Source organism: Cherax quadricarinatus, chromosome 13 (assembly GCF_038502225.1).
Source record: "Cherax quadricarinatus isolate ZL_2023a chromosome 13, ASM3850222v1, whole genome shotgun sequence".
Taxonomy (NCBI): Eukaryota; Metazoa; Arthropoda; class Malacostraca; order Decapoda; family Parastacidae; genus Cherax; species Cherax quadricarinatus.
This window is the reverse complement of record NC_091304.1, coordinates 52,568,618-52,595,000: the sequence shown is the minus strand read 5'-3', so window position 1 is coordinate 52,595,000 and position 26,383 is coordinate 52,568,618. Positions and strand designations below refer to the sequence as shown.

Here is a 26,383-nt window from a genome sequence, read left to right as displayed (position 1 = left end):
CACCCCTTTAAAAATTAAGGTTATGCTTACAACTATTTTTCCTACTAGTTATTTACAGCTGTAGTTAGAAGCGATTCGTAACACCAATCATACTTTTTCTGTTTTTGCTTATGATACTGTGTTTGTGTCCAGGTGTGTATTTTTGTTCATGTCTGTGTCTGTGTTCATGATTATATCTGTGTAATTGTGAAATTTTCTGTTCTTATGTTTGTGTTCATTTCCATATTTTTATTTCTGTGTTCATTTATGTATCTGTGTTTATGTTCGTGTATGTGCTCATGTGGTATAAACCTTGGTAATAAATACCGACAAGTTGGTTTAGAAAGACACGTAAGCAAACACTATGACATATTTATTAGAAAACGTTTCGGTCCTGGGACCTTGATCACTTCTAACATACAGAGGTAGAAAGGCATTATATATATAGGCGGAGAGTGAGGTGTGACGCACGTGACCTGAGGAATGTCATAAGAACATGAGAACATAAGAATGGAGGATCACTGTAGAAGGCCTACTGGCCCATGCGAGGCAGGTCCTTATCAAAACAACCTCTGCCTACGACGAGGACGGGTAGACGTTGAAATCATGTGACTCCTGTGCTGTTGGGTTGGTGGTGCTGGTGGTGTTGGTGTTGGCATACATGATACTTAAGCACCACCAACCCAACAGCACAGGAGTTTTTTTAGTTTAATATGTTTATTATACACCCCATACCCATCCTGTGGGCGGTAGTCAAAAGATTACAGAGGTACATAATTGGTCCAGGGACTGGACTCCAAAGTTTTGATAGCTGAGCAAGTTACAGAGGCAATGAACTCACTCTATAATTTGTTTATGATTGTAGCCAAAGTATAAACGTAAGTAACCATTCTACAGAATTCATTACCTTTGTAACTTGTGAGCTCATTACCTTTGTACCTAGTTCGGCTATCAAAACTTTGGGGGCCCAGTCCCTGGACCCATTACGTACCTCTGTAATCTGTAAATACCTTTGTAACTTGTCATGATTGTGACCAGACTTACCTGGAGTTCATTACCTTTGTAAATTGTGAGTTCATTACCTTTGTAAATTGTGAGTTCATTACCAACAGCACAGGAGTCACATGATTTCAACGTCTACCCGTCCTCGTCGTAGGCAGAGGTTGTTTTGATAAGGACCTGCCTCGCATGGGCCAGTAGGCCTTCTACAGTGATCCTCCATTCTTATGTTCTCATGTTCTTATGACATTCCTCAGGTCACGTGCGTCACACCTCACTCTCCGCCTATATATATAATGCCTTTCTACCTCTGTATATTAGAAGTGATCAAGGTCCCAGGACCGAAACGTTTTCTAATAAATATGTCATAGTGTTTGCTTACGTGTCTTTCTAAACCATGTGCTCATGTACATGTCTATATATGTATTCACTTCTGTGTCTGTGTTTTGTCTGTGTATGAGTCTTATGTCTGTGTCTGTGTGTGTCCTTGAGAGAGGTTGTGCTCCTCAAGAATGATTGTCCAATAACTTTTACTTTACGAGACTATTTTCAAGGCTGAAGGCGCACCACAAGTGATCACTTTCTTTATCATATCTTCCATCATGATTTCTTCTCCGTCTCAGTTCTCGCTTGTAAGACATTAAACTTTTTCCTCACATTTGTCTTTGCTGTAATTTGTTTTCTGTTTTAATTCTTTGTTGCCTAGTGTCTATTGATATTCTTCAAGTCGCTGGAATATTGATATTCTTCAAGGCTGGAATATTGTTGCTCGTTAACAGCACCTTTCAAGACAGGTGTAATTGCTGACCTAAAAAATGAACAGAGAACCTTCACGGCACACACAACTGCGATAAAACACCTCAGTTACTGGGAATGATTGAAGTTCCTAAACTTTTACTCCCTAGAACGCAGGTGGGAGAGATGCATGATTATATACACTTAGAAAATCCTAGAGACATTAGTACCAAACTTGCACACGAAAATCACTCCCTATGCATGGCCCCCATGGGTTGAGCGCTCCACCATAAGTAGTACCGATAGTGATGGTGTAGTAGTGCCAGCTAGTGGTGGTAGTCAGAATTAGTTAGGTTATCAATGATGGTGTTATAGTGAAGGTCAGGACAGTGACCAACCTCCAAGTCACTAAAGATCATTTGAACTTCAGTGGTTGTATAGGGATGATGTGTTGCTCTTCCTCCTGCCATTCCGCCGGCTTTATAGCTTCCTCAGCCTCTTAATACACCTAAATAACGTAAGTATTGGATGTTGACGTGTTTTGTAAGTACAACAGGATAGTTGACCTGCAGCTCCTGATCCCTGCCACCAGCTTGGTTACAAAATTATTTATTTTAATAGACTTAACTTTCTTTGGGGTCTGATGTCTTAGAGGGGTGTGGGAGTAATTGACTTTAGTGGAGGAGTTTTGATGCGAGGAACTGGGGCTACTCCCCTTCCTCTGATCAAAAAATAACTCACACTAGGCGTTACATAACCCATAATGGTGTATGTAGTTGTGAGCTATTTTTTCCATTATAGAAAAATAACTTTAGTGAAGGTCTTTTGATCCAAATAACTTGCGCCTTGTGATCCAGATGTAGACTCCCATGTAAACAAATTGTTAGTCATCAGGTTAATGTGTAAGAAATATTGATTAAAGAAAATATAGTTTTCTATGTTAAGCATTAATGGGTATATCAATCAGACAATACTGTTGTTAGTTTGTTACATGGTAATGTTTGTGTATGTGGGTGTAATGTTGATGGTCATATTGTTCCAGGTGTGGTAATTGCTGCGCTTGACTGTCTGCTTCAACAGTGATCAACACAGCAACATTGACCAGTCTGAGGAGTGGAGACAACCACACTAGTAAATGGTCTGACCCATAACATTTAATGTTATACCTGGAGTATAGCTGGAGAGGGTTACTCCAAATATGTGGAGATGCAGCAGCTAGAGACGTAGTCAGAGGTGGGCGGGGCCCACTTGTAAGGTATTTCCAGGTTATAAGTCCACTAAAGTTTGGTTATTGAAGCAGATGGTAATTGTATTAGGTGGCAGGCTGGCGGGGAGAGTATAGGAAAGTGTAAGGAATTGATATCAAAAGTAGCTTAGTGGGAAAGTATTAGCTTATCTCCCCACCAGAGATGAAATCTCTGGCCATGAAATAATGAGGCATGTATTCTGTAGGTTACCTTTTGTGTACGAATGGTATATAATACCGACAAGTTGAGATTAAGACACATGTGCAACATCTGGGTATCTTTATTGTAGACGTTTCGCCATCCAGTGGCTTTATCAATACAAATTCTAGAACATAACTTGAAGACAGTAGAACTATGTACAGAAGATGAGGTAATCAGTCCCTCAACCTAGGAGTAGGTGCGAAAAGCACCACAGTCGTGGAGATTCTGAAGCAGAAGAAAGGACCCTGGCGCTTATATAGTAACGTCAGGTGTAGCAGACGAGGGCATATTCACTGGTAGGCGGGATTCCCCAGTGGAAGTAGGTCCTTCCCGCTGGGGAATCCCGCCTACCAGTGAATATGCCCTCGTCTGCTACACCTGACGTTACTATATAAGCGCCAGGGTCCTTTCTTCTGCTTCAGAATCTCCACGACTATGGTGCTCTTCGCACCTACTCCTAGGTTGAGGGACTGATTACCTCATCTTCTGTACATAGTTCTACTGTCTTCAAGTTATGTTCTAGAATTTGTATTGATAAAACCACTGGATGGCGAAACGTCTACAATAAAGATACCCAGATGTTGCACATGTGTCTTAATCTCAGGTTACCTTTTATGGGGTGTAGATAAAAACTGGAGAAATGGGTTGTAAAGCTTAGAACTGAAGACTGATTAGAGTTTAGGAAGTTTGTTAGTCTAATGTCTTTATTATGCCGCCTATACCCATCCTGCAAGACTGTAGGAAGCAGAGATGAAATGTGTTAGTGATATATCATTGCTCAGTTGGTAGTGGCGTCAACTGAAGAACCGGGAGTCGATCCCTGGCACAAGTGGCCATGTTCCCATACATCCATTGGCACCGTTCATATAAGAAAGGAGGAACACTGCAGCAGGCCTACTGGTATGGGTCGCATCCTGGGGGAGTATAAATATCCTAATGAAAATGTCATGTCATCTTGACTTACAACATAAGAAAGGAGGAACACTGCAGTAAGCCTGCTGGCCCATACTGGGCATACTTGATTGGGTAATTGTGTGTTAATCTACCGGGTTAATAATTATACTAAGATGGTTTAGTGTGATGAGGGTGATGGTAGAGGTCTTGATGCCGGGTGTAAGGAAAGCCTATTAAATCAGGCATATCCATTATTAAGACAGAAAAGAGCACTGAAGCAGTCCTATTGACCCATGCAAGGCAAGTCCAACTCTCAGCCACTCGTTTGTCTAACCTATTTTTAGCTTCACATGGCGGGATAAATTTTCCTTAGGCAAAATATATTATAGCCAGAAAATCAATAGCAATTCCTCAGAAATGTTTAATTAACCACATCTTATTTTCAGTAGGATTGTAGAGGACCTGGCCAAGTAATTTTATTTTCAGTAGTTGGTTTAGAAAGACACGTAAGCAAACACTATAACATATTTATTAGAAAACGTTTCGGTCCTGGGACCTTGATCACTTCTAACATACAGAGGTAGAAAGACATTATATATATAGGCGGAGAGTGAGATGTGACGCACGTGACCTGAGGAATGTCATAAGAACATAAGAAAGGAGGAACACTGTAGAAGGCCTACTGGCCCATGCGAGGCAGGTCCTTATCAAAACAACCTCTGCTTATGATGAGGACGGGTAGACGATGAAATCATGTGACTCCTGTGTTGTTGGGTTGGTGCTGCTTAAGTATCATGTATGCCAATGTTTTTGAAATTTTGTAGTTTCCAGTGTTGCGTTCTATAGTGTCGGTGACGGTGATTAGTGAGGCTTCTAGGCACCGTCGGCGTCTGAGGTCTGGTTCGGTGAGAACGAGTTGTGCCTCGTTACAGTTCATCAAATGCCCCGTGGAGTCTCTTTGGAGGACACAGGCGTACCTTACATCGTCTCTGTTAGAGGCATTTCGATGCTCATTCAGGCGGACTGCAAGATCTCTGCCTGTCTCGCCTACATATTTCTTGGGACAGAACCCACAGGGGATAGTGTAGACGCCTGCTGTAGAAGTTAGAGGTGTGGGGCTGCGTTTAGTAGTGAGGTCTTTGATAGAGGATGTGTTTATGGTGGAAACGTTGATGTTACTCATAGCAAGTGCCCGGCGAGTATTCGTGGCAACATCGCCACATGGGAGTACTATGAACTGTTTAGGGGGCTGTTCCATGGGCGGTTTGTTGAGGATAGCTTGTGCCTTGAGTCTGCAAAAGTCAGAGATAAGATAGGTCCCCTTAAAAATAACTATGGGCATCTTACTGACAAAGAGAATGAAATGTGCTCGATTTTAAATAATTATTTTCTCTCGGTTTTTACACAGGAAGACACTAATAATATTCCGGTAATTAATTTTTATAGTGGATCAGAAGAAGATAAATTATGTAACATCACAGTCACTAGTGAAATGGTTGTGAAGCAGATAGACCGACTGAAGCAAAATAAGTCACCGGGTCCTGATGAGGTTTTTTCAAGGGTTCTTAAGGAATGCAAAATGGAAGTCTGTGAACCATTAACTAATATTTTTAATTTATCTCTTCAAACAGGGGTAGTGTCTGATATGTGGAAGATGGCTAATGTAATTCCTATTTTTAAAACAGGGGACAAGTCGTTACCGTCAAATTACCGCCCAATAAGCCTGACCTCAATTGTAGGCAAATTACTAGTCAATTATAGCTGAGATTATAAGAAGCCATCTCGATAAGCATAGCTTGATTAATGATACTCAGCATGGATTCACAAGAGGCTGGTCTTGTCTAACTAATTTATTAACTTTCTTCAGTAAAGCTTTTGAGGCTGTTGACCACGATAAAGAATTTGATATTGTTTACTTAGATTTTAGTAAGGCATTTGATAGAGTTCCGCACCAAAGACTGTTGAAGAAAGTAGCAGCTCATGGCATTGGGGGAAGGGTGCTCTCGTGGATCGAATCATGGCTCACAGACAGGAAGCAGAGTGTGTCCATAAATGGGGTTAAATCCGAGTGGGGATCAGTAACAAGTGGGGTTCCACAGGGATCAGTCTTGGGCCCGTTGTTGTTTATAATATATATCAATGATCTTGATGAAGGAATTACTAGTGATATGAGCAAATTCGCCGATGACACGAAGATAGGTAGGATAATTGATTCAAATGTAGATGTTAGGGAACTTCAGGAGGATTTAGACAAACTCTACTCTTGGTCAGAAAAGTGGCAGATGCAGTTCAATGTAGATAAATGCAAGGTTCTGAAGCTCGGGAGTGTCCATAACCCTGTCACTGTACAAGTTGCCGATATGGCTTGCAACATCCTTCTCATGGTGGTGTTTCTCCATGAATCTTTCCATCCTACCCCACATTTCGCCATGCCTTATCACACTGTGTATGCCACTACGCTTCTTAAATCTCTTAAACCAACCTTTGCTGGCCTTAAATTCACAATTATCAGTACTCGTTGCAGGCAATTTCTTTACCAGATCGTCATGCAACTGCCTAGCCTTTTCACAAATAATCGACGTCATAAGAGTATCTCCTGCTAATTGTTTCTCATTTATTCACACCAATAATAACTTCTCAACATCTTCGAGTACTGGTGATCTCATTTTTGTCAGCATATTTACCCCATTTGCAACAACAACTTCCTTGATTTCCTTTTTCTTGGCCACGATGGAAGATAGGGTTGTACGGGATTTGTTATACATCCTGGCCAGTTCGGCCACCCGTACACCACTTTCATATTGTTCAATGATGTTTTTCTTAAATTCAATCGTATTTCTCACTTTCTTTACCAAAGGCTTGGCACTAGGAGCTTTCTTTGGAGCCATGGTAGCTTATTTAGCACTTGCAAGCACTAAAATGAATGGAATATGAAATATTTGGTACGAATAAGTGAGGGGACCGTCACTCACTGGTAAACAATGGCACACTGGCTGGGAAGGGAGGCCGAGGTGGCTCAGAGCGTGAGTACGCGTCCCGGACGAAGGACAATTAGCGAGTAAACCGACCATTTGCGAGCCAATGTTTGGACGAGAATAACGCAATGATTTCCGATAAGGACGACTATCGAGCCGGACGATTATTGAGGGACCACTGTATGTACTCGAAATTCATGAAACTTGAGACTCGGGGAAATTTGGGGGTCCACTGTATGAGATAATCACTACTCTCTCCCATCTTCGCATTGGCCATACTCGTCTTACTCATGGATATCTCATGGAGAGGCACCCTGCTCCTCTCTGTGAGAATTGCCAAGTTCCATTATCAGTCAGCCACATTCTGTTGGACTGCCCACTTTATCAACGAGCACGCAGAATTTACCTCCGTCGTCGTCTTCGCTCTGCTGCTCTCTCTTTACCTTCCCTTCTCGCTGATGGACCCACCTTTCATCCAGACTCTCTCATTGACTTTTTGACAACAACTGACTTCACAAATTCTGATACCTTCAGCCCTTTCTACTTCAATCCCTTGCTATCCTCTACCCCCGTACTATCCCCTGCCCCACTGTTTTCTGTAACCTACTGATCATCCCTCCTCCCTTCTGCCATCCAATACCCTCGCTTCCTTCCCTACCCTGCAGCGCTGTATAGCCCTTGTGGCTTAGCGCTTCTTTTTGATTATAATAATAATAATAATTTAGAGGATACTTTTTATCTTATATGTTGGATATGGGTGTTGAATTTCAAGTTGCTGTCAAGGTGCAGAACCAGAAATTTGCCCTCAATATGTTTGGCAATAAGAGTGTTGTCAGTCATAATGTTCAGTGTGGGCATCACCTGTTCTGCTCCCAAACATAATGTAGAAGGTTTTGTCAATATTAAGTGTAAGTTTATTGGCATTCATCCAGGTTGATATTTTTACTAGCTCTTCATTAACAATAGTGTTGGATGAGGCAAGATAAGGGTAGGAGATGAAGTAAGTCATGTCGTCAGCAAAGAGAATAGGTCTAAGTTGTTGTCATACGTTTGGAAGATTGTTGATGTATAAGAGGAAAAGCAGGTGGCCAATGACACTACCTTGTGGTACTCCTGTGTCCAGAGGTCTTGTTGATGAAACTGTGTCCTTAACCCTTTGAGGGTTTTCGTCGTACTAGTACGTTTTACGCGTAGGGGTTTTTGACGTACTAGTACTCATAAATTCTAGCGGCCTCAAATCTAGTGGGAGAAAGCTGGTAGGCCTTCATATGAAAGAATGGGTCTATGTGGTCAGTGTGCACAGTCTAAAAAAAATCCTGCAGCACACAGTGCATAATGAGAAAAAAAAAACTGACCATTTTTTTTTAATAAATCAGCGACTTTGCAGTGTATTTTCGTATGGTATTTATTGTTGTATTCTAGTTTTCTTGGTCTCATTTTATAGAATGGAAGACATATTACAGAAATTGAGATGATTTTGACTGGTTTTACAAAGAAAGGTGCCTTGAAATTGAGCTCAAAGTAGCAGAAATGTTCGATTTTTACCAAACTTCAAAAGTAAACAAATCGTGCCAAGCGTGCAATACACGTCAACTGGTGAGTCTAATATTCTTTCACAAGTGCACCAATAATATTTATACCATTTTTTACACTAATGCAGTAGTCTGCATAACAGTAAATCTTATATTTTTTGTGAAAATAAAAATTCAAAGTGGAAAGCAAAAGAATATAAGAGGGGACTTGAGACATGACTAATGACTAGAGGAAATGTCATTTTAGTGCCAGGAATGTCTTTCTTGTTTATTCTGGACCCTATTCCGAAATTGGCATCTTTTGAAATTTGTGTGAAATTGGCAAAATTGCTAAATTCTGACCACTGTACTGGATAGTTGAATTTCATAAATGAGTGGTTTCTTGCATCCATTCGATAGAAAAAATGGAGTTCTAGCGAAATATTCATGTTTTTTGTCGACTAGTACAGTGAAATTGGCCGAAAATGGGGCTCAAAGTGGGCAAAATCGCCGATGCGTAAACATCGCCGAGACCGCTAACTTTGCGAGAGCATAATTCCGTAAGTTTTCTATCAAATTTCAAACTTTTGGTGTCTTTATGATCGGGAAAAGATTCTCTATCTTTTCATAAGAGAAAATAATTTTTTTTTTTTTTAAATTTGGCCGACCCTGAGAACGAGTTTCGGAGAGGGCCTGTCGACCCTCAAAGGGTTAACTCTTTCACTGTTGGTCCCGTAATATTACAGCTTGCAAGCCAGTGTTGGTCCCATAACACAATGCCAAAATTCTAACAGCTTCAGATCTGGTGGGAGAAAGCTGGTAGGCCTACATGTGAGAGAATGGGTCTGTGTGCTCAGTGTATGCAGTATAAAAAAAATCTGGGAGACTGAAGTGCATTTGGACTCTTCCAATTTCAGTTTGCCATATTTTACTAGCCTGTCCTATCTACCAGTGAGCATGCAAGATTTACCTCCAACGTCATCACTACTTTATCTTCTCCACTGACGCCCCCAACTTTCACGTGTATTTGTCCTCTTTCTGGAGGCCTCCTTGATGCTGGTCTCAGGAAATGGACCCTTTCATCATCTTCCTCTGACCAAACCTAATTAAGCCCCCAGTCCTCCCCTTCCCTACCTCATCCTTCCCATCCCTCTCCCATCCCTCCTCCTTTATCCTTCCCTTCTGTCTCCTCTCTTTCCTACTTTTGGTCTTTGAGGGTCTTCCCCTCAGGAATTCTAGCTGCTAGATTGGGATGGGTATCATTGTCCATCCCATTCCGTTGAGGGGTGGTTTGCTGTGGAATCTGGGTCATCAGTGAATGTCCCAATCCCTCTCTGGTCTCCCAGTGGGTGGCTGATGTCTTTTGGGTGATGAATGTCTCTGGAGGCTACCTGTCAGATTGCAGGAGATGGTAGCTGAAGGAGGTATGCCTTGTGGCACAGGTTCCATGCCGCAGCTGCACTACTGGCCACGCTGGGGTAATCTTGGGTGTGGAGGTTAGTCCCTTCTAGGATCTACCCTTTTATGTTTCCCCTCCCCCCCTTTGTGAGCATATTTCGCTTTTTTTACTTCTTTCTTTATTTCGGAAAGAGAAGAAAGAAGTGACCTAATCATGGAGTCCCAAGTCCATGATACTTCTCCTGGACCCCCTTTCTGCTGTGGCACCGTCTCCAGACCCTGCCTCATTATCAGACCATTTTAACACCCCAGTACCTTCTGCTGGTAACATTTCATTGCCTGCCCCTTGTACCGGGCTTTAACCTAATTTCTTTGATACATTCAACCTCCATACATCTTTGATCATGCTTCCGGCTTCTCCCTCTATGGTGCAACAATTTTCAGATTGTCCACAGATCTCAGGATGAACCACCTCTGGTCCCACACCTAAACGATCATGATCACTAACAGATGACACTGCTTCAATTACCTCTCACTTTTCCCAGAAAAGACTAGCATGACCCTCACTCCCCTTACACAAAATGTTTCAAAGTGCTCAATGGACTAAGTTTTTCACTCTGCAGCCAACATCTCCCACTAACTATCTGATGATAGTATCAGCAAGGCACTCCTGTGCCATATTGGTCAGAACACAGTGGAACCTTGACTTACGAGTTTAATCCGTTCCGTAACCTAGCTCGTAACTCAATTTACTCGTATGTCAAATCAATTTACCTCATTTAAATTAATTGAAAAACCATTAATCCATTCCTGCACTCTGGGGACAAGACAAAATACACCTACATAGCCAGCCAGCTACGTATTACACATGTTCCAGAGTTGTTTCTCTTTACTTAGGGTATAGGTTATACTACATTCTGGCAGGATGACACTACCAGTGGTATTCTCCCATTCACTGTGTCGACAATACATAAAGATAACAGTAACATATGATACTGTATGCGATGTAAAATTTACAATACAGTTCACTACCATGTATACATTATATACAGTACATAAATAATTAAAATATAACAATAGAAGTAAATTATGGTAAAAATAATGAAATGATTGTACATTACAGTACTATGTAGGTAGTTTATATAGGAAAAGTTTGACATTATGCCCTACCCAGTATGTCGGCAATTTTCAAAGGTTTGACTTGCGTCCATTTTGACTTATGACCAGTTGGTCGGAACGAAGCTTGGTCGTAAGTCGGATGGTAGGTGTACATACTTGAATATGACACTAATATCAACTGTATGGCTTATTTATCTATCGCAATTCATCTAATATGACATAATAAACAATATAATAAACACAGACACATGATATATACTCTAGAATGAATAAAATAGGCCACAATACGGTGGCAGAGGCAGTGGCGGAAGTGTCTGCCATTTCCTGTCTAACTTTGACTATAGTATCTTCCCGTGCTCTTATTGTAAGAGAAAACAGAGGCTAATTGCAGAAATATCATATATAAAAAAAATCATAATACATTACAGAATGTAAAGAAATGTTAAACTGTTTATATAAAGTGTATATGTACACATACCATCCGACTTATGACCTGCTTGACTTACGACCACTCGACTTACGACCGTGTTTTTTATGCCAAATTTCTGGGAAATAAACAACTATTTGTGTTGTACACAGTGTTTATCCTAAACCTTACAGTATAAAATACAGTTCTAACAGCATAAAAAGTAAAGTAAAACATGAAATACCAAAATAAAACAATAAAATAAAGTCATTACAAAAATGTTTTGTTGATATTCAGTAGTAAAGTTTGACTTACAACCATTTCGACTTATGACCGGTTTCTCGGAACTGAACTCGGTCGTAAGTCGGATGGTAGGTGTACTTACATGGAGCAGAGTTGGTGGAGGATGTTTAGGGTGGGTGATGTTGAGGGAGGGAGGGAGGTTGAGGGTGTGGCGTATGATGTCAGTGGCCTTGTAAACCTCCAACAACAACATTGTTTTGTTTAATCACTGACCATAACTGATACAGCTTTAGTATCTACATATCGTAGATGTAATAAGCTGGTATTGCCTGGCTAAGTCCATGGAAATCGTTTTCTTTTTCTTCTCAGCATTGTCTTTTGCACTTATTTTCTTAGGGCCCATGGTTAGAAAAAAGAAATTTGGCCAAATGACTGTAAAAAAAAAAAATGCATGCAACCATGAGAGAGCTGCTCCTACAGCGATGTAAAGGTGTACTGCTTACCGGATGTTTTGGCATCAGCTGTGCCAACTATGGCAGCATTCTGATTATTACATACGTATTATGTATTATTATTATTATTATTATTATTATTATTATTAATTTAGGGAACTGAAGCTCTGTTATAATAATAATAATAATTATTGTTATTATTATTATTATTATTTGGAAGTTAGGAGGAGGTGCTGGATTACCAAAACTGTTGTCCAGAGGGCTGAGGAAGGGTTGTTGAGGTGGTTCGGACATGTAGAGAGAATGGAGCGAAACAGAGTGACTTCAAGAGTGTATCAGTCTGTAGTGGAAGGAAGGCGGGGTAGGGGTCGGCCTAGGAAAGGTTGGAGGGAGGGGGTAAAGGAGGTTTTGTGTGTGAGGGGCTTGGACTTCCAGCAGGCATGCGTGAGCGTGTTTGATAGGAGTGAATGGAGACAAATGGTTTTTAATACTTGACGTGCTGTTGGAGTGTGACCAAAGTAACATTTATGAAGGTGTTCAGGGAAACCGGCAGGCCGGACTTGAGTCCTGGAGATGGGAAGTACAGTGTCTGCACTCTGAAGGAGGGGTGTTAATGTTGCAGTTTAAAAACTGTAGTGTAAAGCACCCTTCTGGCAAGACAGTGATGGAGTGAATGATGGTGAAAGTTTTTCTTTTTCGGGCCACCCTGCCTTGGTGGGAATCGGCCAGTGTGATAATAAAAAATAAAAATATTATTATTATTATTATTATTATTATTATTATTATTAATTTAGGGAACTGAAGCTTATAATAGTAATATTTTTATTATTATTATCATTATTAATTTAAGTAACTGGAGCACAGATTCATTTCCCTAGATCAAGAGCCCCTCACCAGCGTCAAGGAACCTCGATGCGGGTGAGGGGCTCTTGATCTAGGGAATTGGATCTGTGCTCTAGTTACCTAAATTAATAATAATAATAATAATAATAATAATAATAATAATAATAATAATTAATAATAATTAATAATAAGGTTTTGCATTGATGGGGAAGCAGGGGGAGCTAGCTCATAACTCAAATGTTGGCTCGTAACTCAGAGCAAAAAATCGACCCAGGGACAGCTCGTATCTCAAAAATCTCGTACGTTGGGACACTCATAAGTCAAGGTTCCACTGTATTTCATTTTATTCTCATAAGAGTGGTACATGCATCATCATGGTGTAAAATGCTGGCCAGGCTCACAATATTTCCTGTCATGATTCAAAAACACATTTCTTTCAATTCTTGCAGTGTTACCATAGTTCTGCCTGATACCATTGTTCAATATGATTTTCGGACATATGATGCTGACATTCTGGAGTAACTTGAGCTCCAAGACCTCCCAATTTTCTAATTGGACACTTATGTACTATCTTCCCCACAGGCAGAAACACTTTCCAGCAATGTAGCTTGCTTAATGTTTGACTCCCAAGTTTACTTAAAAAAAATGAGAAATATGCTGTATCAAAGAGAAAAGGGGTTGGGGTTTCACTTACACCATGGCAGTCTCTTATCTTCACCTTCAAGGGAAACTTCCACGATTTTCTTATTCTAGTGTTACTAAGAGGCCTCCAACCTCAGTGGTACCTACTTCCACAATCTCTTCTGTGGTCACAACTTCCAAAGTCATTTCTGTTTTTAACTCACTTGCAGCAGTGGACTCCAAGGTCCCTACCTCATTGCCTCAAACTGTCCTTGACTCTTCATCTTCTTGCTCATATGTATCCATTGCTGCAAGATCTCCCACAACGACACCTTCCTTTCACCTCTCTACTTCTCCAAAGTCTAAAACATCCCCAAAGTTCCAAACTCCTTTGACCCCTCCTTCACTTATCCTTCCCAAACGTTTTTCCTTTCCAGTCTGTGTGCCTAGTACTTTACCTCTTACTGTCTCTGTTATGTGTGTGGAGGTTCATCCTTCCCCTTGTACAGTACCCTCCTCTCCTGTCCCCTCTCAGGCTTCTTACACTTCTGTCCCCTCCAATGTTTCTTTCCAAATTAACTGTAACATCTCATCCCCCTCCCTTCTTTGGTAACTTCTATCTTCTCTCCGATCTTTACTCACCCTCCCCTTCTGTCTCTGATGTCGTACTACCTGCAACTTCCTTGTGCTCTGAAACACATGAGCCTATCTCTGAATACATTGAGGAGACAAAATCAGTGAGGGACACAGATCCACCTCCCATCATTCCTCCTCTTCCTCACTTTTCTAAACTCAATCCTTTCTTCATAGAGTTCCAATTCTTAGCTGCTTACTCGTTTTCTGTTACCTCCACATGTAACTTTACTAACCCTTCTAGTCTGTAGACCCCTACTGCTTCATGTTACCAGTATACAGTGGACCCCCACCATGCAATGGCATCACCTTACGTTAAATCCACCATACGATACATTTTAACGCAAAAATTTTGCCTCGCCTCACGCTAAAAAACTCACCTCACGCGATTCGTCCGAGACGCGTCCCACGTGTGGCCTGAGCGTGCCTCAGCTGCCCCATGGGTGCCAGTGTTTACAAGCCAGCCAGTGCGGCCGCATCCACGCATACAATCGGAACATTTCATATCACAGAGTTTTTAGTGATTGTACCTGCAAAATAAGTCACCATGGGCCCCAAGAAAGCTTCTAGTGCCAACTGTGCGGTAAAAAAGGTGAAAATTACTATGGAAATGAAGAAAGAGATAATTGCTAAGTACGAAAGTGGAGTGCGTGTCTCGGAGCTGGCCAGGTTGTATACCAAACTCCAATCAACCATCGCTACTATCATGACCAAGAAAACGGCAATCAAGGAAGCTGTTCTTGCAAAAGGTGCAACTGTGTTTTTGAATAAGAGATGGCAAGTACAGTGGACCTTCAGTTAACGATATTAATCCGTTCCTTAAAGCTCATCATTAGATGAAATTATCGTTAGCTGAATTAATTTTCCCCATAAGAAATAATGGAAATCAAATTAATCCGTTCCTGACACCCCAAAGTATGAAAAAAAAAATTTTTTACCACATGAAATATTAATTTTAATACACACAAACTGACACTTACCTTTATTGAAGATCTGGTGATGATTGATGGGATGGGAGGAGGGGAGAGTGTGGATGTTGCTAATGTTTAAAAGGGGAATCCACTTCCATTAGGACTTGAGGTAACAAGTCCTTCTCCAGGGTTACTTCCCTTCTTCTTTTAATGCCACTAGGACCAGCTTGAGAGTCGCTGGATCTCTGTCGCACAACATATCTGTCCATAGAGGTCTGTACCTCCTGTTCCTTTATGACTTACCTAAAGTGGGTCACAACATTGTCAGTGTAATAGTCACCAGCACGGCTTGCAATAGCTGTGTGAGGGTGATTTTCGTCAAAAAAGGTTTGCACTTCAAGCTACTTTGCACACATTTCCTTAATCTTTGAAGTAGGCAACTGCCTTAATTTCTCTATCCCCTCCTCCAGAGCAGTTTCCTCAGGTCTGGCCTCTTGCTGTTGAAGATGATCTTACTGCTCATCAGTGGTTAGTTCTTCATTGTCCTCCTCCACCAACTCTTCCATATCCTCCTCACTAACCTCCAACCCCAAGGACTTCCCCAATGCCACAATTGATTCCACAACTGGCATACACTTCTCAGGGTTAGCCTCAAATCCTTCAAAATCCCTTTTTTCTACACATTCTGGCCACAGTTTCTTCCAAGCAGAGTTCAAGGTCCTCTTAGTCACTTCCTCCCAAGCCTTACCTATAATGTTTACACAATTGAGGATGCTAAAGTGATCTCTCCAAAACTCTCTTAGAGTCAATTGAGTTTCTGTGGTCACTACAAAGCACCTTTCAAACATAGCTTTTGTGTAGAGTTTTTTGAAGTTTGCAATGACCTGCTGGTCCATGGGCTGCAGGAGAGGAGTGGTATTAGGAGGCAAAAACTTGACCTTAATGAAGCTCATGTCCCCAGAAAGTCGCTCTGCCATGTCTGAATTATGATCAGGAGCATTGTCTAATACCAGAAGGCACTTAAGGTCCAATTTATTTTCCAGGAGGTAATTTTTCACAGTGGGGGCAAATGCATGGTGTAACCAGTCATAGAAGAGGTCTCTAGTGACCTATGCGTTACTGTTTGCCCTCCACATCACACACAAATTAGCCTTGAGGACATTGTTGCGCCTGAACACTCTGGGAGTTTCAGAGTGATACACCAATAAAGGCTTCACTTTGCAATCACCACTAGCATTAGCACACATCAAGAGAGTAAGCCTGTCTTTCATAGGCTTATGTTCTGGGAGTGCCTTTTCCTCCTGAGTAATGTAGGTCCTGTTTGGCATTTTCTTCCAAAACAAGCCTGTTTCGTCACAATTAAACACTTGTTCAGGTTTCAGTCCTTCACTGTCTATGTACTCCTTGAATTCCTGCACATATACTTCAGCCGCTTTGTGGTCCGAACTGGCAGCCTCACCATGCCTTATCACACTATGTATACCACTACGATTCTTAAATCTCTCAAACCAACCTTTGCTGGCCTTAAATTCACTCACATCACCACTAGTTGCAGGCATTTTTCTAATTAAATCCTCATGCAACTTCCTAGCCTTTTCACATATGATCGCTTGAGAGATGCTATCTCCTGATATCTGTTTTTCGTTTATCCACACCAATAACAGTCTCTCAACATCTATCACTTGCGATATCTTATTTGAGAGCAAAGTTGCACCTTTGGCAAGAACAGCTTCCTTGATTGCCATTTTCTTGGCCACAATAGTAGCAATGGTTGATTGGGGTTTCGTATACAACCTGGCCAGCTCGGACACGCACTCCACTTTCATAATTAGCAATTATCTCTTTCTTCATATCCATAGTAATTCTCACCCTTTTTTCTGTAGGGTTGGCACTAGAAGCTTTCTTGGGGTCCATGGTGACTTATTTTGCAGGTAAAATCACTAAAAACGCTGTGATAATATGAAATGTTCCGATTGTATGCTTGGATGCGACCGCGGTGGCTGGCTTGTAAACATTGGCACCCACAGGACAAGTGAGGCACGCTCAGGCCACACGTGGACGCGTCTCGAACGAATCGCGTTGGGTGAGTTTTTTAGCACTAGCCAAGGCAAAATTTTTGTGTTAAAATGTATCGCTAGCCAGATTTAACGTTAGGTGATGCCATCGTTAGCTGAGGGGCCACTGTACTCGAAGATGTTGAGGGACTGTTATTGGTGTGGATAAACAAAAAACAGATAGCAGGAGATAACATCTCTCAAGCGATCATATGTGAAAAGGCTAGGAAGTTGCATGAGGATTTAATTAGAAAAATGCCTGCAACTAGTGGTGATGTGAGTGAATTTAAGGCCAGCAAAGGTTGGTTTGGGAGATTTAAGAATCGTAGTGGCATACATAGTGTGATAAGGCATGGTGAGGCTGCCAGTTCAGACCAAAAAGCAGCTGAAAAATATGTGAAGGAATTCAAGGAGTACATAGACAGTGAAGGACTGAAACCTGAACAAGTGTTTAATTGTGACAAAACAGGCCTGTTTTGGAAGAAAATGCCAAACAGGACCTACATTACTCAGGAGGAAAAGGCACTCCCAGGACATAAGCCTATGAAAGACAGGCTTACTATCTTGATGTGTACTAATGCTAGTGGTGATTGCAAAGTGAAGCCTTTATTGGTGTATCACTCTGAAACTCCCAGAGTGTTCAGGCAAAACAATGTCCTCAAGGCTAATTTGTGTGTGATGTGGAGGGCAACAGTAAGGCATGGGTCACTAGAGACCTTTTCTATGACTGGTTACACCATGCATTTGCCCCCACTGTGAAAACTTACCTCCTGGAAAATAAATTGGACCTTAAGTGCCTCCTGGTATTAGACAATGCTCCTGGTCATCCTTCAGACTTGGCAGAGAGACTTTCTGGGGACATGAGTTTCATTAAGGTCAAGTTTTTGCCTCCTAATACCACTGCTCTCCTGCAGCCCATGGACCAGCAGGTCATTTCAAACTTCAAAAAACTCTACACAAAAGCTATGTTTCAAAAGTGCTTTGTAGTGACCACAGACACTCGATTGACTCTAAGAGGGTTTTGGAAAGATCACTTTAGCATCCTCAATTGTGTAAACCTTATAGGTAAGGCTTGGGAGGAAGTGACTAAGAGGACCTTGAACTCTGCTTGGAAGAAACTGTGGCCAGAATGTGTAGACAAAAGGGATTTTGAAGGATTTGAGGCTAACCCTGAGAAGTGTATGCCAGTTGTGGAATCAGTTGTGGCATTGGATAAGTCCTTGGGGTTGGAGGTTAGTGGGGAGGATGTGGAAGAGTTGGTGGAAGAGGACAATGAAGAACTAACCACTGATGAGCTGCAAGATCATCTTCAACAGCAAGAAGCCAGACCTGAGGAATCTGCTTCGGAGGAGGGGAGAGAGAAATTGAAGAAGTTGCCTACTTCAAAGATTAAGGAAATGTGTGCAAAGTAGCTTGAAGTGCAAACCTTTATGGGTGAAAATCACCCTCGCACAGCTATTGCAAGCCGTGCTGGTGACTATTACAATGACAATGTTGTGAACCACTTTAGGAAAGTCATAAAGGAACAGGAGGTACAGGCCTCTATGGACAGATATGTTGTGCGACAGAGGTCCAGTGACTCTCAAGCTGGTCCTAGTGGCATTAAAAGAAGAAGGGAAGTAACCCCGGAAAAGGACGTGCTACCTAAAGTTTTAATGGAAGGGGATTCCTCTTCTTAACATTAACAACTTCCACACTCCAACATCTTGCTCCTGGGGGATTTCAACTTAAGGCACCTAAAATGGAGGAATATAGCAAATAATATTGTTGCAGTAATAACACCAGGAGGCAGCTCTGATGAAAACTCACACTCACGCGAAACCAGCAAATAATAGAGCCTACTAGACTGGAGAATACACTAGACCTCATCCTACTGCTTTTAAATCTCTGCACAAAATTCAATTTAAACCAGCAAATAATAGAGCCTACTAGACTGGAGAATACACTAGACCTCATCTTCACTAACAATGATGATCTGATAAGAAATGTCACCATATCAAAAACAATATACTCAGATCACAACATAATTGAGGTTCAGTCATGTATGCGCGAAGCCCCAGACCGACATAATGAGATTAGTCATGATGGAGCATTCACCAAATTCAACTTCAATAACAAAAACATAAAGTGGGACCAAGTAAACCAAGTCCTAACCGATATAAGCTGGGAAGATATACTAAGCAACACAGACCCCAACTTATGCCTAGAACAGATTAACTCGGTGGCACTCGATGTATGCACAAGGCTTATTCCTCTAAGAAAAAGGAGGAGTAGATGTAAAATAGAAAGAGACAGGCACTCCCTTTACAGGCGACGGAAAAGAATAACAGAGAGGCTAAAAGAGGTCAATATATCTGAAATGCGTAGGGAGACACTGGTCAGAGAAATAGCAAGCATCGAACTTAAGCTAAAAGAATCCTTTAGGAGTCAGGAATCGCAGGAAGAACTAAAAGCCATAAATGAAATCGAAAGAAACCCAAAGTATTTCTTCTCCTATGCCAAATCAAAATCGAGAACAACGTCCAGTATTGGGCCCCTACTTAAACAAGATGGGTCCTACACAGATGACAGCAAGGAAATGAGTGAGCTACTCAAGTCCCAATATGACTCAGTTTTTAGCAAGCCGCTAACCAGACTGAGAGTCGAAGATCAAAATGAATTTTTTATGAGAGAGCCACAAAATTTGATTAACACAAGCCTATCCGATGTTATCCTGACGCCAAATGACTTCGAACAGGCGATAAATGACATGCCCATGCACTCTGCCCCAGGGCCAGACTCATGGAACTCTGTGTTCATCAAGAACTGCAAGAAGCCCCTATCATGAGCCTTTTCCATCCTATGGAGAGGGAGCATGGACACGGGGGTCGTCCCACAGTTACTAAAAACAACAGACATAGCCCCACTCCACAAAGGGGGCAGTAAAGCAACAGCAAAGAACTACAGACCAATAGCACTAACATCCCATATCATAAAAATCTTTGAAAGGGTCCTAAGAAGCAAGATCACCACCCATCTAGAAACCCATCAGTTACACAACCCAGGGCAACATGGGTTTAGAACAGGTCGCTCCTGTCTGTCTCAACTATTGGATCACTACGACAAGGTCCTAAATGCACTAGAAGACAAAAAGAATGCAGATGTAATATATACAGACTTTGCAAAAGCCTTCGACAAGTGTGACCATGGCGTAATAGCGCACAAAATGCGTGCTAAAGGAATAACAGGAAAAGTCGGTCGATGGATCTATAATTTCCTCACTAACAGAACACAGAGAGTAGTCGTCAACAGAGTAAAGTCCGAGGCAGCTACGGTGAAAAGCTCTGTTCCACAAGGCACAGTACTCGCTCCCATCTTGTTCCTCATCCTCATGTCCGACATAGACAAGGATGTCAGCCACAGCACCGTGTCTTCCTTTGCAGATGACACCCGAATCTGCATGACAGTGTCTTCCATTGCAGACACTGCAAAGCTCCAGGCGGACATCAACCAAATCTTTCAGTGGGCTGTAGAAAACAATATGAAGTTCAACGATGAGAAATTTCAATTACTCAGATATGGTAAACATGAGGAAATTAAATCTTCATCAGAGTACAAAACAAATTCTGGCCACAAAATAGAGCGAAACACCAACGTCAAAGACCTGGGAGTGATCATGTCGGAGGATCTCACCTTCAAGGACCATAGCATTGTATCAATCGCATCTGCTAGAAAAATGACAGGATGGATAATGAGAACCTTCAAAACTAGGGAGGCCAAGCCCATGATGACACTCTTCAGGTCACTTGTTCTATCTAGGCTGGAATATTGCTGCACACTAACAGCACCTTTCAAGGCAGGTGAAATTGCCGACCTAGAAAATGTACAGAGAACTTTCACGGCGCGCATAACGGAGATAAAACACCTCAATTATTGGGAGTGCTTGAGGTTCCTAAATCTGTATTCCCTGGAACGCAGGAGGGAGAGATACATGATTATATACACCTGGAAAATCCTAGAGGGACTAGTACCGAACTTGCACACGAAAATCACTCACTATGAAAGCAAAAGACTTGGCAGACGATGCACCATCCCCCCAATGAAAAGCAGGGGTGTCACTAGCACGTTAAGAGACCATACAATAAGTGTCAGGGGCCCGAGACTGTTCAACTGCCTCCCAGCACACATAAGGGGGATTACCAACAGACCCCTGGCAGTCTTCAAGCTGGCACTGGACAAGCACCTAAAGTCAGTTCCTGATCAGCCGGGCTGTGGCTCGTACGTTGGTTTGCGTGCAGCCAGCAGCAACAGCCTGGTTGATTAGGCTCTGATCCACCAGGAGGCCTGGTCACAGACCGGGCCGCGGGGGCGTTGACCCCCGGAACTCTCTCCAGGTAAACTCCAGGTAAACTCTCCCCTCCTCCCATCCCATCAATCATCACCAGATCTTAAATAAAGGTAAGTGTCAGTTTGTGTGTATTAAAATTAATATTTCATGTGGTAAAATTTTTTTTTTTTTTTCATATTTTGGGGTGTCAGGAATGGATTAATTTGATTTCCATTATTTCTTCTGGGGAAAATTAGTTCACCTTACGATAATTTCAGCATACGATGAGCTTTCAGGAACTGATTAATATCGTATGGTGGGGGTCCACTGTACTTCTCTTCACAAATCATGACTTATTTACAATGGAATATTCGAGGCCTCAGGGGTAATCAGGATGAGCCTCAGGTATTGCTCTCCCAGTTTTCCCCTGTTTGTGTCTGTTTACAAGAACATAAATTATGCTCCGCTGTTATCCATCCCATCTCGGGCTGTAGTTTATTGCGTTCATTGGAACCTTTTCCCAATGAAACTTTTAATGAAAGTGCACTTCTTGTATGCACAGGTATACCACACCATCAGATTTTTGTTCATGCTTTGCTGCATTACACTGTAGCCCGAATCTACTTGAACAAGTGGCATACAGTTTTCTCTTTGTATCTTTCTCCCTCTCAAGCATTATCTATTTCAAATTTCTTCCTTACTGCCACCTCTTCTCTATTAAGTGATTTTAATGCTTATCATTTCATCTTGGGGGAGGGGGTTACTGTGACTCTCATGGTGATTAGTTAGAAGTTCTCGCTTCTCTTCCCCTCCATGTATTAAATACGAATATTCTCGCCTATTTTGACCCTCACTCAATCTCTCTCTCATTGATCTCTCAGTTTGCTCCTCATCAACTGCATTCAACTTTACCTGGTCTGTGCTCCCAGATTTACATGACAGCAATCATTTTCCTATCCTCCTTACTTCCCATTCGTATTCTTGACTTGCCTTCCTTGAAGCCCACGTTGGCCAAATTGTGACCTTTACTTGTGTCAAACTGTTTTTAGTGATGAACCTTCTTTGTCCTCCACTAATGAACTATTTCAGCTATTTTTGATCTTGATTTTAACTGCAGCTTCATATTCAGTCCCTCAAACCTCAAGTAGGCACTCTCAGAAATGCATGCCTTGATGGTCACCTACTTGGGGCTGACATCATTAAAATAGGACAGCAGAGTGACTCCTTGATTTTAAGTGGGTGAAAGCAGTTGCCCATCATGTCATCCATGAAGCTAAACACACGTGTTGGTTGGATTATGTTTCTTCCATTACTTCAGCTTCCTCTATGAATGCAGTTTGGAAAAAACTATGGAAACTGAGTGGCATGTTCACTCCAGACCTGGATCCTGTTCTTTGAGTCACCAATGTCAGCATTGCAAGACTTCTTGAAGTTGCCACAGAGATTGGAAATCATCTTGTCCATATCTCAGGCAGTCCATCTGTGCCCCTCATGTCCGTATCTCTCAGGCGCTCCATCTATGCTCCTCATTTCTTTCCTCCAAGAGCACCAGAATTACTACCTTTAGAATTTTCTTCTAGCAGAGACAGGTCTTATGCTATGCCTTTTATGCTTCTAGAACTGGATTCAACACTTTCCACTTTCCAATCATTGGCAACTGGGCCTGATGGCATTCATATGTCTCAGCAGTTACATCCATCAGCCCTTGCAGTCCTCTTACATCTTTTCAATCTTATTTGGTCACAAGGAGTTCTTCCACAGCTGTAAAAATCTGCCGTTGTTCTGCCTTTTTGTAAATCAGGTACTTCAGGCCATGATGCCTCACTCTAAGATCCCATTGCTCTTACCAATGCAATGTGCATATTGATGGAACGTCTAGTAAATAGACATTTGGTATGGTATTTATAGACAATAGTCTCTCCACTAGTCAATTTGGCTTTCATATAGCTGCTCCACTATTGACCCCTTAACCTGCCTAGATACCTATGTTCATAATGGCTTTGCTAGTAGCTAGTCGGTTATCACAGTCTTTTTTGATCTTTAAAAGGCTTTACACAGCGTGAAGCATTTCTTTTGTTGGAACCATGGCTAGGGCTAAAAGTAAGCAGGTTATAACAATAAATGGAGAAAAAGAAATTGGAATCACTTATGCAGCAAGTAGTGCCACTAAACAGTAGCAGCAGGTTGGTGTGGCGACCCCGGAAATTTGAAATTATGCTAGCTGAAGTTAGTGCCGGATCACTGATTGCCGGATTAGTGATGACCGACCTGTATTACTTTAATAAATAAATAAAAAACTTGTTTATCATTGCATATTTCCAGTGGGCTGGACTAATTACCATATTTTGCATATGTGATTACAAGTAAACATAGTGCGGATTCAAATAATGTGACTGCTTCACAGGATTCATTAAGAATAATAATATCTTTATTTACTACAAGTATGTGTACATGGTATACAGGCCTAGCTGACATCAATGACACATTACTATATAAAGAGTCACTTGTTATGCAAAGCATTTCTGGCAAGTTAGGTCAGTTTTGTCCCAGGATGCGACCCACACCAATTGACTAACTCTCAGGTACCCATTTTACTAATGAGTGAACATAGGCAACCGGTGTAAAGAAACATGCCCAGTGTTTCTACTCTCACTGGGAATCGAACCCAGACCCCTCGATGTGTGAAGCGAGAGCTTTAGCGACCACTCTACCTTAGTGGGATACAACCAGTGTTATTTTTTTTGCGTCTAAAAGTGTATTTGTAATAAAAATGCTTCAAAAATTTTGGAAGATACTTAGAGCATACTTGAAACTGAATGTTTATGTAACAAAATATTAAACAAATGATTATGGTTGGTAAATATTTGTAAGCCATTTAATGACCTTTTTTTTTTTTTTTTTTTTTGCAGATCTTTGTTTCACTAGAGGCAGACACTACCCTTGTATCAGTACTGCAGCTTACCTAGCACTAGAGTCTGGCATTACTTTTTCAGTACAGTACTAATACTGTAGATGATCCTTGCACTATTGTCATGCAAATATTGCAGGTCATCATGGCACCAGAAGAATTACCTTTACAGTGCCCATACTACAGCCCATCTTAGCACCAGTGTGCTAACATTTGTGCAGGTCATTATATGATAGTCCTGGAATAAGGAAAGCCTTGTCAGCAGTATATATACAAAATCCTTGTAGTTCTTCACTTCCCTATTCTCCACTGGCAAACTCACTCAGGGAAGTTTGTGTTTTTGATGTAAATTTGCTGGAAGCAGTCACCTAAAAATTCACTCCTTTAGATACTTGATGAATCCAGATCAATGTTCAATGTTGCTGGAAGTCAAAAGTAATAATATAGGAACATCCACAGTAAAAAGCAAAGTTAATAACATTTTAAGAGAGCAATGTGCTTCCACTACAGTTCAGGTGAAGACAGAGGGGATTATTAACATCAAGGAACAGTCTTTGGAAAACACCGACAAGCTTGATACTCAAGGCTCAGAGGATCCTAACCAGCAAGAGTGCAGTATATGCCAGAAAGAAATTGTCTCCTTATGCAAGGTGTCGTTGTGTTCTCGCATGGATGAGAAACCATATGTATGCTTCTGTGGAAAATGGTTCAGTCGCTCCGATGTACTCCACATACACCAAAAATTCAGACATTTATTGGATGATAAAGTGGTTCAGCAGGAAGTGCCTGCTGTGTCAGAACTCAAAGTTGAGCACAACCCATTACCACAGGAGGCTCCGATTGTGCCAGTACCCAAGGTTAAGAAACACAAACCAGTTCAGCTGAAATCTAAGGGTAAGAAGCACAAAATACTTAAGCAAGAAGTGTTGGTTGTGCCAAAATCCAAAGTTGAACATAATTCAGCTCAGCAAAAAGTGCCAACTGTGTTAAAACATGAAGTCAAGCACAAACTCACTCACCAGGAAGCACTGGCTCGGCCAAAATCTATAGTTAAAATACACAAACCAATTCAGCAGGAAGTACTGGCTGTGCCAAAATTCAAAGCTCAGCACAGCCCAGTTCAGCAGGAAGTGATATCTGTGCCTAAATTTAAGATTAAGAAGCTGGAGAGACTGGAGAGAGTTTCGGGGGTCAACGCCCCCGCGGCCCGGTCTGTGACCAGGCCTCCTGGTGGATCAGCGCCTGATCAACCAGGCTGTTGCTGCTGGCTGCACGCAAACCAACGTACGAGCCACAGCCCGGCTGATCAGGAACTGACTTTAGGTGCTTGTCCAGTGCCAGCTTGAAGACTGCCAGGGGTCTGTTGGTAATCCCCCTTATGTGTGCTGGGAGGCAGTTGAACAGTCTCGGGCCCCTGACACTTATTGTATGGTCTCTTAACGTGCTAGTGACACCCCTGCTTTTCATTGGGGGGATGGTGCATCGTCTGCCAAGTCTTTTGCTTTCGTAGTGAGTGATTTTCGTGTGCAAGTTCGGTACTAGTCCCTCTAGGATTTTCCAGGTGTATATAATCATGTATCTCTCCCTCCTGCGTTCCAGGGAATACAGGTTTAGAAACCTCAAGCGCTCCCAGTAATTGAGGTGTTTTATCTCCGTTATGCGCGCCGTGAAAGTTCTCTGTACATTTTCTAGGTCGGCAATTTCACCTGCCTTGAAAGGTGCTGTTAGAGTGCAGCAATATTCCAGCCTAGATAGAACAAGTGACCTGAAGAGTGTCATCATGGGCTTGGCCTCCCTAGTTTTGAAGGTTCTCATTATCCATCCTGTCATTTTTCTAGCAGATGCGATTGATACAATGTTATGGTCCTTGAAGGTGAGATCCTCCGACATAATCACTCCCAGGTCTTTGACGTTGGTGTTTCGCTCTATTTTGTGGCCAGAATTTGTT

At 41.8% G+C, this 26,383-nt stretch overlaps 1 protein-coding gene across 3 annotated transcripts; it reads left to right on the top strand.

The window, feature by feature from the left end:
- Positions 1–2,136: 2,136 nt before the first annotated feature.
- On the top strand, positions 2,137–25,846 carry LOC138852650 (uncharacterized). 3 transcript variants are annotated; one of them, XM_070084735.1, is made up of 3 exons: positions 2,137–2,230; positions 2,756–2,851; positions 24,437–25,846. In XM_070084735.1, the coding sequence occupies exon 3, from the start codon at positions 24,831–24,833 to the stop codon at positions 25,779–25,781; it is 951 nt and encodes a 316-aa protein (XP_069940836.1). In that variant the 5' UTR covers positions 2,137–2,230; positions 2,756–2,851; positions 24,437–24,830; the 3' UTR covers positions 25,782–25,846. The 3 variants fall into 3 exon arrangements, with proteins under 3 accessions (XP_069940836.1, XP_069940834.1, XP_069940835.1); XM_070084733.1 differs by having other exon boundaries at positions 2,756–2,968; XM_070084734.1 differs by having other exon boundaries at positions 2,756–2,978.
- Positions 25,847–26,383: the final 537 nt, after the last annotated feature.